The sequence below is a fragment of the Brachionichthys hirsutus genome, unplaced genomic scaffold (genome assembly GCF_040956055.1).
Source record: "Brachionichthys hirsutus isolate HB-005 unplaced genomic scaffold, CSIRO-AGI_Bhir_v1 contig_1153, whole genome shotgun sequence".
NCBI classification, from domain to species: Eukaryota; Metazoa; Chordata; class Actinopteri; order Lophiiformes; family Brachionichthyidae; genus Brachionichthys; species Brachionichthys hirsutus.
In genome coordinates, this window is record NW_027181024.1 from 6035 (window position 1) to 19715 (window position 13681).

Below are 13681 nucleotides of genomic sequence, written 5' to 3' on the forward strand. Positions count from 1 at the left end.
TTTTGGTTGTGTTCTGCAGTGTCTTTGTGGGTCAAACTAAAACGTTATTGCTGAACTGTTTACGTGATTTCATGGCTATTGCCCAATAAAGATAAAAACCGATAGACAGCAGCCAAACATGTGCCGATGGTGTTTTTTCCGAGGTTACCTGAACGCAGCGTGCGGTCATTGACAGTAAACGGGCTCAGGTACTTTCCACAGAGGCGGAAGTTGCTGTGGAAGAGTTGTCGTGTTTTGGTTCTGCTTCAGACCTCGGACTGCCGACGTCCTTCCGATGGCTCTGACGGTCCCGGTCCCGGTCCCGGTCCCGGTCCCGGTCCTGGTCCCGGTCCTGGTCCTGATGTGGGTCTCCGGGTCGAGCACCGTCAGGATTTTATCCTGGCCGCCTCTCAGCTGTTCCCAGGAGGTGAGACACGAGTTGATTTTTGAACAGGCAGCGAGCCAGACTGCCTTTAATGATAGTCGATAGCAGTGATCGTGTAGATATCGATCACTGCTGTGATTCTGTACTTTTATGAACACTCAGCTGCGTCGAAGGCTTCCTGTGACGTCATCATTCCGCCCGACACGGTGTTTTCTTACTACTCTTGTTCGAGTCCTTCCTAACCGAGTCCTTTTGTCTCTGTCTCCTGCTGCAGGGTTTGGTGTGTGCGGTCAACACCAGTGAGTAACGTCCTCGCTGTCTGTCTCTGTGTGTCCCTGCGACGCGCTGGCGACGCGTCCGGGGTGTGGCCCGCCAAGCTGGGAAAGGCTTGAGTTGCTGCATATAAATGTCTAATCTCAGAACATTAATATTTGTATTACAAGATCCTAAAAAACTCAAAGGCATCAAAACTATAAACGGGAAAATTATTATTTATTTTTCTTTGACTGCACAAATCTTGGCTTAAATAAACCTCTGCTGCTTTTCCTTAGTGGAGGTTGCTGAGCTGTCTGACCGTAAACGTTGGACTTGTGTGTGTGTGTGTGTGTGTGTGTGTGTACTGTATGTATAAATATATATATATATACATGAGGGGTCGTCAACTTACGACCACATTTGGTTCCGAGGGTTTTGTCGTGTCCTGACTTGGTCGTGTTAAATTACCGTAAGTATATTATGCTGCGTCATGATTCTACAAACGAGGAGTAGAAAGAGACGTTGTCCTCTCGGGAGACATCGTGGGTGGGACGGCAGAAACTGTCGTGCACTCGATTTGCTCGCTCGCTTTCTGGTGCGTGGACAGTCGATGGCTTGATGTCCAGTGTGTCTATGTGTGTCTCGAGGTAACTGCGTGGACAGTCGATGGCTTGATGTCCAGTGTGTCTCTGTGTGTGTCTCTAGGTAACTGCGTGGACAGTAGATGGCTTGATGTCCAGTGTGTCTCTAGGTAACTGCGTGGACAGTCAATGGCTTGATGTCCAGTGTGTCTCTGTGTGTCTCTAGGTAACTGCGTGGACAGTCGATGGCTCGATATCAACAAGTACACCCCCAGCAGTCCAGAGGCTCTCCGGGCTTCTGTGGACACCCGGCATGACGAGAGAGGACGCCTGCAGCCTGTCCTGGTTGCCAGCTGGCAGATAAAGGATGACGGTGAGCCAGTCTGTCCTGTTACACTAAAGTCCCACGAGACTTTAAAGAAGTAAAGCAGGACGTGTCCTCTGCGCTCCTCTCCTCAGGCAGCATCAGCTACCTGAACGCTACTGAGCTTCATGTTCTGGTCGTGTCCACCAACCAGCATTTGTGTGTTCGATATTCGTTCAAGGACAAATTCCAGACCATGAGGAGTCCATCGGGGGACAAGGTTAGTGGCTCTTAGCTGCTCTAGCAGGGTGTCCCATGATTTAGGAGCTCAGCGGTCCACATCGCTCATCAATGATGAGCTCCAAGCTTCGTTTGACCCTTTTGTACCACGGTGTCCATGCTGTGATTTTGTATTAGAACACACAACAACAGGCAGCCGAGATGGAGGCAGACGCTCCTTAATACCTATTAATTGTATTCCCTGACCGACGTGTTTGCGTTGTGTTTGTGTTGTGTTGTGTTGTGTTTGTGTTGTGTTGTTTGTGTTTGCGTTTGTGTTGTGTTTGTGTTGTGTTGTTTGCCTTTGTGTTGTGTTGTGTTTGTGTTGTGTTGTGTTGTGTTTGTGTTTGCGTTTGCTGTTGTGTTGTGTTTGTGTTGTGTTTGCCTTTGTGTTTGTGTTGTGTTTGCGTTTGTGTTGTGTTTGTGTTGTGTTTGTGTTGTGCTTGCCTTTGTGTTTGTGTTGTGTTTGTGTTGCGTTTGTGTTGTGTTTGCCTTTGTGTTTGTGTTGCGTTTGCGTTTGCAGTGGTCGTTCTCTGCCGCCATGGTCGTGCTGGACCCGGGTCAGATGTACCAGGTCTCTGTCTTCAACATCCCCAAACCAGAGTTGGGCCACAGCAGCTATGATGTCAGCATTGATGTCACTGTTGCTGGTGAGTTGAAATGGTGTGTGTGTGTGTGTGTGTGTGTGTCCCTCTTTATTCACGGCTTTGCTCCCTCGAGTCCCAGCCCAGTCGAGTCGCTTGCTTCCTCACCTGATGTTGATGAGCCTCTCTTGATTCTGGCTGACGCAGGTTGTGAAGACGTCACGATGCTGCGGACCCAGTTCTGCATCGAGAGGGGTGAGTCCTCCGTGTGCAGACTGTGCGAGTCCTCCGCGTGTAGACTGTGCGAGTCCTCTGCGTGTAGACTGTGCGAGTCCTCCGCGTGTAGACTGTGCGAGTCCTCCGCGTGAAGCCTGTGCGAGTCCTCCGCGTGTAGACTGTGCGAGTCCTCCGCGTGCAGACTGTGCGAGTCCTCCGCGTGCAGACTGTGCGAGTCCTCCGCGTGTAGACTGTGCGAGTCCTCCGCGTGTAGACTGTGCGAGTCCTCCGCGTGTAGACTGTGCGAGTCCTCCGCGTGTAGACTGTGCGAGTCCTCTGCGTGTAGACTGTGCGAGTCCTCCGCGTGTAGACTGTGCGAGTCCTCTGCGTGTAGACTGTGCGAGTCCTCCGCGTGCAGACTGTGCGAGTCCTCTGCGTGCAGACTGTGCGAGTCCTCCGCGTGTAGACTGTGCGAGTCCTCCGCGTGTAGACTGTGCGAGTCCTCCGCGTGTAGACTGTGCGAGTCCTCTGCGTGCAGACTGTGCGAGTCCTCTGCGTGTAGACTGTGCGAGTCCTCCGCGTGTAGACTGTGCGAGTCCTCCGCGTGTAGACTGTGCGAGTCCTCCGCGTGTAGACTGTGCGAGTCCTCCGCGTGCAGACTGTGCGAGTCCTCTGCGTGTAGACTGTGCGAGTCCTCCGCGTGTAGACTGTGCGAGTCCTCCGCGTGTAGACTGTGCGAGTCCTCCGCGTGTAGACTGTGCGAGTCCTCCGCGTGCAGACTGTGCGAGTCCTCTGCGTGTAGACTGTGCGAGTCCTCCGCGTGTAGACTGTGCGAGTCCTCCGCGTGTAGACTGTGCGAGTCCTCCGCGTGTAGACTGTGCGAGTCCTCCGCGTGCAGACTGTGCGAGTCCTCTGCGTGTAGACTGTGCGAGTCCTCCGCGTGTAGACTGTGCGAGTCCTCCGCGTGTAGACTGTGCGAGTCCTCCGCGTGCAGACTGTGCGAGTCCTCTGCGTGTAGACTGTGCGAGTCCTCCGCGTGTAGACTGTGCGAGTCCTCCGCGTGCAGACTGTGCGAGTCCTTAGCGTGCAGACTGTGCGAGTCCTCCGCGGGCAGACTGTGCGAGTCCTCCGTGGGCAGACTGTGCGAGTCTTCCGTGTGAAGACTGTGCGAGTCATGTGACCGTGTCTAACTGCGTCTGCTGTCTGCAGGAAGTCTGTGGCAGCCTGCAGTCAGCCTGGCTCAGGTCAGCGCAGCCGCTGGAGGATCGGCGCTGGCCGTTGGCTTCCGTCCGGACCGGCTGTGCGAGGAGTACATCGTTATCGTCACATGCGTCGCCATCCAACAAGTGAACCGTGCACGCAAGGTGAGGCTCGAGCACGTCTGTGGATTAGAGATTAGGTCATCTTTAATCTGATCAAATTGGTGAGTATTGTTTGTGGTACTTTGGGCTTTGTACAACATCCTGTGTTTTCAGAATGAGAATACTTTAATAATCCCAGAGGGAAATTCTTTCAGCAGCAATCCTCCACTCAACAAAGACACAGGATCATTACCAGGATGTACACAGTAATATATAAAGACACAAGAATATATAAAAATACTTAACAGTAATAGATAAAGACACAAGAATATATACAAATACTTAACAGTAATAGATAAAGACACAAGAATATATAAAAATACTTAACAGTAGTAGATAAAGACACAAGAATATATAAAAATACTTAACAGTAATATATAAAGACACAAGAATATATAAAAATACTTAACAGTAATATATAAAGACACAAGAATATATAAAAATACTTAACAGTAATAGATAAAGACACAAGAATATATAAAAATACTTAACAGTAATAGATAAAGACACAAGAATATATAAAAATACTTAACAGTAGTAGATAAAGACACAAGAATATATAAAAATACTTAACAGTAATATATAAAGACACAAGAATATATAAAAATACTTAACAGTAATATATAAAGACACAAGAATATATTCAAATACTTAACAGTAATAGATAAAGACACAAGAATATATACAAATACTTAATAATAGAAGGTTACGCATGGTGTTTCTACACGCTGCCTCCAACAACCGTTCTCTCAAAGCGTTTTAATTCTCTGAACTTGTTTGCCGTCGTACTTGAATGATAAATATGAAGTTGTTTCTTCTCCAGGCCAATCAGACGGCCCTCAGCGTCATATTCAACCTTGAGCAATGGCCCAGATCCTGCTGCCAGTTTGACGTTGAGGCAAGTCTGCTGAAATCAATTCTGCTGAGTCATGTTTGACTTTAGCCTCAGTGCTTCTGAAGGCCTCTGATCGTCTTCCTGTTCTTGGCTGCAGATCAAACCTCTTTTCCCAGAATGTGGCCAGGACTGCACCCGCCGAAGGTCAACACTGGACATCTGCCCCGGTATGTGTGTGTGTGTGTGTGTGTGTGTGTGTGTCAGGGGTCGGCAACCTGAGACACGGGTGCCATGATTGGGGGTGGGGGGGTGTGGCACTTTGCTGAGTGTCATGCGTTAAGATCTGTCCTGTCAATCGGTGAACCGTGTTTCGATGCCCGCAGTGACCCCGACGGACGCCCCGGACGCCCCTGTGAGCACGTTTCTCATCGTGGGGGGGCTGTTTCTGTGTGGAGTGACGGCAGTTATCGTGTACGTCTGTCGGAAGCCAGGTCAGTGACTCGCTCGACGGACGCACGTTTCGTCTCGACCGCTGCTCGCCCGTTTTGATGGAAGCTTCGATTTCGCCACCCTCTCAGGTAGACCCGGCGTCTCCGCGGCGCCCGGAGGACGCGAGGAAACGAGGCAGCGGCCGCTCAGGCAGACTCCCACGGTGCTGGTTATCTACTCGCAGGACCACCACCTCTACAGGGACATCGTCCTGAAGCTCTGCGCCTTCCTCCAGCTCCAGTGTGGCATCAAGGTGCTGGTGGACTTGCTGGACTCCACGTCGGTGGGCGTGGTGGGTCGCCTCCGATGGCTCGAGTGGCAACGGCAGCAGCTCAAAAACCCCTCTGACAAGATCCTGGTTCTGTGCTCACGAGGCGTCCAGGCGAAATGGCGGGCCATGTGCGGTCAGGGTCGGGTGACGCTGAGGGAAGACGTCCTGTCCCCGACCGATGACATGCTCACTCCCTTTCTCAACCTCTTCCTGCCAGATCTCCAGCAGGCCGGCACGCTGGGCAAGTACATGGTGGCCTACTTCGATGACATCAGCGGCGAGCAGGCCGTGCCGTCGGTCTTTGACATTGCGGTTAAATACAAGCTGATGAAGCACTTTGAAGAGCTCTACTTCCGCGTCCTAGACGTGGAGAAGTATCAGCCAGGTCAGGTCAACCACGTCGAGGGGATCGGTGGAGATGAGTATTTTGACTGTCCCTCGGGTGCGGCCCTGAGAGACGCCATCGAAACCTTCCGGGTCTACCAGGTGGAAAACCCGGATTGGTTCGAGAAGGAGTGCGTGGACGATGAGGAGGAGGAGGTCGGGACGGAGGCCGATTGTCTCATAGAGCAGCTGCAGATCCCGCCGGTCCTAGAGTGCGTCCCTCTGATCAGGGAAGGGCCTCCCGTCTACGTCCACGAGGTGGAAGTCAACAGCGCCAACAGCGTTTTCATCCTGACACCTGAGCTCAACGCCGAGCGCCAGCTGCCATCAGTGGCAGAACTCACACCGGTAGTGAACCCCGAGCGCAGGCGTGAGGGTCGCGACCCCAGTCTAGAATCCGTCCTCGTCCTCGAGCCTCTCATGGTGGACAGGCCAGCACGGAGACAGAGCCGGCTCTCTGAGGAAGAAGCATTCCGTCAAACCCCTGCCGAGGACGACGAAGACGCGTCCCTCCCGCCCGTGAGCCGACTCGCTCCTTCAGAGCCGAGAATCTCACGTCTGCAGAATCGCCCGGACCCCGACCGTCCAGGATGTTCGTCCGCCGGCGAGCAAAGCGGCTCTTACCCTCCACCTGCGATCAGCCAGGATCGGCCCCCTGCGCTGGAGGACCTGGAGCCCGCTGAAAAGGCTCCGAGCAACGATCAGGGCTACATGTCTAAGATGTCCTCCCAGAACGACGAGCCCCACAAGGAGGACCCGCTGCTGGCTCTGAGGAGGCTGCAGGAGCAGCTGCTGCACAGGAATCTGATACACGGCACGGCTCCGGAAGGAAACTGACTCTTAATTCTTCTTGGAATCGGTGAAATCTATAAACTCTTCTTGGCGCTGGTTCTAAATCCAGTTTGAGGACGGAAGCTTGAATGCAGTTCAGATGCTAACATTTCCGTCATCGTGGCCCCGTGTGATGCAATCATTGTACGACACGTTCCTTACGTTTATTTCATTTGTCAAACGTCATGTTGCGTCTTACACCTACAGTACATTGGATTACATCGGTCCAGATTTACAGCACACAACGGTACAGGTACAAGTCCGATCCGCGACGGCCTGAGGAGACCGGCGGGGACAGAAAAGACGTTTCAAGCCGTGTAGCACAGAGAGAGAACTGTCCTTAGCCACGTCCACCATGAAACGATGCCTTAAGACACTGGATTTACATCAATATAAGCTCAGTAGTTATTCCCGAAGATCCTCTTTCTGAGGCGGCGGTTCTGGTTCTGGATCTAGCACCATAGCTTTTGAAGAAACAACACATTTGTTAGCACACCTCTGATTCCTCACTGTTGGCCTATATTTTGGGGTCTGTTGCAGGCTGCGTGGAACTTTCAAAGATCCCCTATTTTTTACGTGTTCTGGATCAGAGTATCTGGAATGCCGCCAGGCTCTGGATCAGTCTTTGATACCTTGCAGACCCTCTTGCGAACTTGTCTTTAATTTATTTTTTACCGAGCACCCGGGCCATTTATTGTTGAAAACAGCCCCATCGCTAAAAGATAAAGAATCCCTTAAGAAACAAGAACCTGTTCAGCCTGCTCATTGGCCACACCCCGACAAAGATCCATGGCAATCATTCAATGCTTGCTGAATAGTGTAGTAGCAGTAGCAGTAGCATTAGTAGTAGCAGCAGTAGTAGTACTAGTAGTAGTATTAGCAGCAGCAGCAGCAGTAATAGTAGCAGTAGTAGTAGTAACCTTAGCGGTAGTGGTAGTAGCAGTACTCGTAGTAGTAGCAGAATCAGTAGTAGTAGTAGCAGCAGCAGTAGTAGCAGCAGTAGTAGTAGTACAGTAGTATTAGTAGCAGTAGCAGTAGTAGCAGGAAAATGGGTGAAAAGCTTTATATCCATTATATCTTTTTAAAATAAATCCCAAATCTGTACCAAAATATACCCCCCCCCCCCCCCCCCCCCACACACACACACACACACACAATCATGATTATGGACATCCATCAAGGCGGAAAGAGACCAAAGTGGGACGCGTCCTCCTTGCTCTCGGGTCTCCGTGGAAACCCTGGACGTTATATTTCCATCCGATCACCTGACTTCTATTGAATTCGATGAAAGGGAAAAACAGGTTTGGGTTGGGCTTTTCAAAATGACTAGAACCCGACTCCACTTCCCGTCTCAGTCTGGAGCACGCCCCCTGCTGGGTGACAAAGGAGTGCTGGTTTTACAGGTCAAACAATAAGAAAAGAGAGAGGGGGGGGGGGGGGGCAGCAGTCCGTAAAGATAAAAGCCCGGTCCAATCTACTGTCGGCACCAAACAGGAACCGGCAGCGTCACTTCACTCTGAAATGTGAACCAGTCCAGCTGCGTCTGTCCTCTGTCCAAACGCCGATCATATGTCCCGCTGAGGTCCAGTGCACCCGGACACCGGGACAGACGAGGCCGTCCACGTGCGTCAGGAGGCTGTGAGACCCAGTCCTGTTCTGTTTGGCTCGGGAGCACCATTACAATAAAGGTTGAGCGTTTGAATCCGGGGCTGCTCTGGATTACAGCGGCTAACTGTGACGTCATCGCCGGCGGTCAGAAAGGTGAGGAGCTTCTCATTAGTCTGGTCTTTAAATTGATCTGAGAGCTGAGACCCCCCCCCGGGCTCTAGGACCGGGCCACGGCCAGGCTGTTCACGTACCCGTGCGGACACATGTCGTTCTCGGACACGCAGTGGGAGAACTGGGCCGGCTTGCTGGTCCGCCCCCGCAGCCCCCGCAGCGCCACGCACCGCTCCAGCAGCTCCAGGAGGCCACACAGCAGGAAAAAAACGTTTTTGAACATGAACACCGACACCGGGCTTCCGTAGACGAACACCTGGAAGCACCGGACCACCAGCAGGGGCGCGTCGACCAGCAGGCCCGTGCAGAAGCGGGCCCACGGCCACCAGCGCGGCTCCGACGCCGTCAGCTCGTACAGCCAGACCACCGGCACCGCCAGGGCCGCGAAGTACACGGACATCACGGCGTACCTCAGGGAGGCGGCGGGGACGCCGCCGCCGAGCAGCAGCTCCAGCAGCGTGAAGCTGTCCAGCAGGTCCACGCAGCTCCCCAGGAAGCAGCCCTGGGCGCGGTGCCGCGCCGCGCCGCGTGGATCCTCCACGACGGCGTTGACCAGGCAGAAGAGAAGCGCCGCCGACAGCGCCACGGCGACCCTGAAGCCCGTCGCCCCGCACGGCACCGCGTGCGCGATCCGCTCCAGGATGGACGTCTCCACCACCAGCGCCACCTTCGGGGCGCAGGCGATGACGTAGACGAGCCAGGCCAGGTAGGCGTAGGTGAACTCCCCGAGGCTCCACGCGGACACGGCGCCCTTCCGGTGGAAGCCGCAGGCGCGCTCCCGCTTGTTGCGCGCGTTCTTCGCGAAGAAGACGCCCCAGCCGGAGATCACCACCAGGTCCGTGGCGATCCACGCGCACCAGGACAGGTCGGTGAAGGCGATGAGGTAGAAGTCCAGGACGCCGCCCTGGAGGATGAGGAGGAGGAAGCACAGCGCCTTGTAGAGCAGGCTCCGCTTTGATGTGTGCGCCGGCAGCGGGCCGGTGCGGGCGAGCTCCGGTGACGTCATGGTGGAGGCGGCGGAGGGGACCAGAGGCTGCACGCTGCCGCGCGTCGGGCTGCCGCGCGTCGGGCTGTCCCGCCTCCCGATCAGCTGTCCGGCTTCCGGTGAAGAGGCGGGTGAGTCTGGGCGACGGTTCGCTTCGGGTCGGAGACGCTGGTCCTTGTCCTTCACATTGTCCTTCACGTTGTCCTTCACATTGTCCTTCACATTGTCCCCGTCGGTTCGTGAGATCATTGTATTCGTGCGCCCGAGTCCCCGATGCGCTTAAAGATGGAGGCAAACAGACATGCGCAGAAGACTCCAGCTGCTGATGTCAATAACAGACCCCCCCCCCCCCCCCCAAACACTGTCTGAGACGTCAGCGATACGATTACTTCAGTACCACTACTAGTACTAGTACTAAATGGATGCGCTGAAGGAGCTTTTAGCGACATCCCAGCATCGACTTGAACACAGAGCAGATGCAGCAGCTGGAGAACAGCTGGATGGGAGAGGAGCTCAAAGAACAGCTGGATGGGAGAGGAGCTCAGAATAAAGAGCTCAGAGAACAGCTGGATGGGAGAGGAGCTCAGAATAAAGAGCTCAAAGAACAGCTGGATGGGAGAGGAGCTCAGAATAAAGGGCTCAGAGAACAGCTGGATGGGGGAGGAGCTCAGAATAAAGAGCTCAAAGGGATTTAAAACAAAGCGACTCAAAACGTTTAGTAGACGATCTGACATCTATGTCTTCAGCCGGACTCGGGAGACTAGAGGTAATCTCAGTATCCCCCCCCCCCTGCCCCCACACACACACAATGCTTTTTCCTAAATCGTCTTTCTGAGTCATGCGGCTTGAAACTAGTGAATGAAGAACTCCAGAAACGGTCGTCTCGTCCTCCGACACACGAAAGCACTCGGGACAGGGAACGATGGTAAACTTTAATGTCGGGTTAAGATGGAACATAGAAAACACACATTTTAATACAAATATATGAATTCCAGCGGAGCAGCCATCAGGAGTCTGGACGAGGGAACAGAGGAGGACTCTGATCAGTACGAGCTGCTTCCAGGAAATGACCGTGTGGGGGGGGGGTTATAGAAGTCAATAGAAGTGCTGGGGGCGCACCATCGACTGAATGCCGTTTAATACGCTTCCTGTGTTTCAAGGACCACAAAGACGATCCCAGACCAGTGCGTCCGGACTGGGAGCGTCGGCGCCGAGACGAGGGACGGCAGCGCCGAGGACGGAGAGGAGCCGGAATATTCAGTGTTTCAACGGTGGAAAGAGCAAAAACACGACAGCAAAGGGTACGCAGTCGTGGTTTTATACAGATTAAGAACGGCAGGCAACTTATACCGACACTAGAGGGCGCCACACCACACTTCTCGAGTTCCAAATTGTTGGCGGGAGGCCAAGGCTAGCTGTTTATCATGCTAACTGCAGTAAATGTCTCTGCTATAAGGAGACAACACAAACAATCACTCGTCCATCCAGTCACGGCGGGGAAGGAGCGCTTGTGACGTTCAAATGTGACACCATGAGGGAAACAAGCGCACATCTACGGGGCGAGAACGTTCCTCGGCACAAGGTAATAACGTATTCCACTTCAGAACAATCATGGCTACGAGCCGCTTTAATAAAGAAAACAGAGAAGATCCGGCTTCAAACCCCCCCCCCCCCCAAAGAGTAAAATCTTACAGCAAGTCAGCGCGAGTCCTTAGAGGCTAACGCGAAGCGCTAACGACCGCCAGGAGACGAACGAGTCAAACCCACGAACAAACGCGACGCTGTTCATTAGCGATATTTGACGAAAAGTTTTGTTAAATCTTATATCGACTTTTGTTACTTTATAATTATACCTCTTTACAGGAAACCGCACGAGACTCACGAGGATCGACGTCTAGAGGACGTGGAGCAACGAGCGCGCCGCTTGTTGCGCCGTTTTTTTTTTTTTTCTTTCAGAAGTTCATTTATTAATGGCCTGCCACAAACAGGGGTTGGGTGGGAGGGGGGGGAAGCTACTGTCACCTTCACAAGACAGTCCATTCTGGGTTCTAATATACACGTTTTAGGGTTGGGGGGGGGGGGGCTTGTGGCGGGTGGGACTGCTATAGGTAAATTTCATAGAGATCGTCCAGTTCCTCGTGAAACAAGTCCCACTCGTCCTCCGAATCCGTCACCTCGTCGTCGGTTCCCGCGGCCAGCAGCATCAGGAGCATCTCGCTGAGCTCAAACGTCACCATCTCCTCGTCGTCGATGTCGAAGGAGTCTGTGCTCTCCTGCTCGTCGAAGATGTCCCACAGCGGCGTCCTCCTCGAGTTCTGGTGGAGAGACGGACAAAAAAAAACAAACAAACACATCAGCCGTTTTTCATTTCCGTAGTTTACCAAAATCAGACCCTCACGGTCTCCCGAATGATGCGGAACGATCCGCTCCGGGGGGGGGGGGGGGGGGCGGCCCCTGAACCGTTACCCTGTTCCTGCTGGACCCGGTCTGCCTGCGCGGGGGCTGAGCCTCCTCCAGCCGTCCATCGGGAAAGGCATGCTTATAAAAGCAATTGGAGCCAAAGGGCACGTTCCACGGCCCTCGTCAAAGTACCGGCACGGCTTGTTCCTGAAGACAAACGGAGAAGCCATGAGACCGCAGCAGAGCGCCACAGCCCGCTCCGTCTCGGAGCGCGCCCCCGCCCACTGGCGGCCGTTCAGTCACGCCCCCTCACCGCATGCCGTCCTTGTATTTCTGAATGAGCTTCTGCTTGTCGTCCTTGTCCTCTACCCAGTACTCACTCGGGATGACGAAGTTGGATGTTATTCGACACTCTGGGCAAGACCTGGAGATAAGGGGGGGGGGGGAAGAACAAAGGAAAGCATTGATGCAAGAGTCGGCCACGCCTAAATAGCGCCCAGTGACCCTGAGTGACCCAAGTGCTGATTCAAAGCACCTCTAATAGATTCAGATTACATTTTCACGCCGGTTTGTCGGATCAACACCAAGAAAAAAGACGAGCAAATCTTTGCTAACTTCCGAGATAATTCTACACAAATACAAAATGGCAAATAATTGTTCGCTAATCCGGCGACAGGTCGTCTACGACGCCGTGACCCCACCGAGCAAACGGCAGAAATGACTCCCTGACTCTTAACTTGAAAAGGGACTCCACTTGATGATCTTGCTCTCGAACTGCTTGGCGCTTCTCCACTTGCGGATGCACTTCAGACAGTAGCAGTGGCTGCAGTTGGACAGAATGCCGAAGCGCCGCTCGCTCGGGTTGGCCTTCTCGAACACCACCTCCATGCACACGCCGCACATCATGTCCTTGCTGCGCTGGGATGGCGAACGAGATCTCCATGTCTTTCTCGTGGGCCTCGATGCATGCCCTGTGGAACGGGACAGATCAAGCAACGGCGCTCTCCGCGTCCCCGGTTCGTCCGCCGATCCTCCGGCGCCGCTGAAGCACGGCCACTTGGGAGGATCGTACACGGTGTATTGATCAAACGCTAATCCGGCGGGAGGGTCGTCGCGTTTGTCGAGGAAGAAGCCATTTCCTTTTGGAGTGGATCAGAATCCGTCTGAACCCCGTAAGTAGCATGCTGGGAAGGAATTTCCGGCTGAATCAGTCGCTGTTGCGCCACAATGTTGGTCAACAATAAAAAATGTTCACAAAATCAAAAAGAAAGATCTCACAGCGAACGCAGCTGGTTATATTACCGTTAGCTGCAGCAGCTGCTGCCCACAGACATGCTAACGTTAGCACGGTCTGTAGCCAAATTCATGTTAGCACTAGCTGTAGCCAAATTCATGTTAGCACTGTATGTAACCAAATTCATGTTAGCACTGTATGTAACCAAATTCACGTTAGCACTAGCTGTAGCCAAATTCATGTTAGCACTAGCTGGAGCAGCTTGATTGTGTTGGCAGAACCAATTCAATTCATCAAACTATGAGGGTTTTTCTATTTATTTATTTTTGGGGGGGGGGGGGGGGGTGTAGAAGTCGGTTGTTCCCTCAGCCGTTACCTTTGTGTGCTCCGAGCGCTGGCTGCTCTCGGTGGGGTGGGAGCACCTGGAGGCCACACATGTCACACACGTCACCGTGGAGATAGGCACAGTTGACGCCGTAGCGGCACTCCCCCGACGGCGGCGTACGGGCAGAGCTGCTTCCTCAGCTCT

General features: G+C 53.3%; 3 protein-coding genes across 3 annotated transcripts; 1 reads left to right on the forward strand and 2 right to left on the reverse strand.

Moving 5' to 3' along the window:
* The first annotated feature begins 211 nt into the window (after positions 1-211).
* LOC137917103 (interleukin-17 receptor A-like) lies at positions 212-7493 on the forward strand. Its single transcript, XM_068759988.1, has 11 exons — positions 212-406; positions 639-663; positions 1427-1573; positions 1660-1784; positions 2307-2433; positions 2575-2622; positions 3793-3947; positions 4768-4842; positions 4937-5006; positions 5163-5270; positions 5358-7493. Exons 1-11 carry the CDS (start codon positions 275-277, stop codon positions 6758-6760), a joined length of 2415 nt encoding a protein of 804 aa, XP_068616089.1. The 5' UTR covers positions 212-274; the 3' UTR covers positions 6761-7493.
* A 1086-nt stretch (positions 7494-8579) lies between these two features.
* Positions 8580-9767, reverse strand: LOC137917101 (transmembrane protein 121B-like). The gene has a single exon (XM_068759986.1). The coding sequence runs from the start codon at positions 9765-9767 to the stop codon at positions 8580-8582; it is 1188 nt and encodes a 395-aa protein (XP_068616087.1).
* A 1739-nt stretch (positions 9768-11506) lies between these two features.
* LOC137917102 (probable E3 ubiquitin-protein ligase makorin-1) lies at positions 11507-13677 on the reverse strand (the record flags this gene model as incomplete). Its single annotated transcript, XM_068759987.1, is given in 9 exon segments — positions 11507-11833; positions 11985-12079; positions 12082-12125; positions 12232-12342; positions 12673-12839; positions 12841-12889; positions 13530-13567; positions 13569-13643; positions 13645-13677. Coding segments are annotated over 9 exon segments (825 nt in total), but the record flags the coding sequence as incomplete, so codon positions are not given.
* Between the last annotated feature and the right edge of the window lie 4 nt (positions 13678-13681).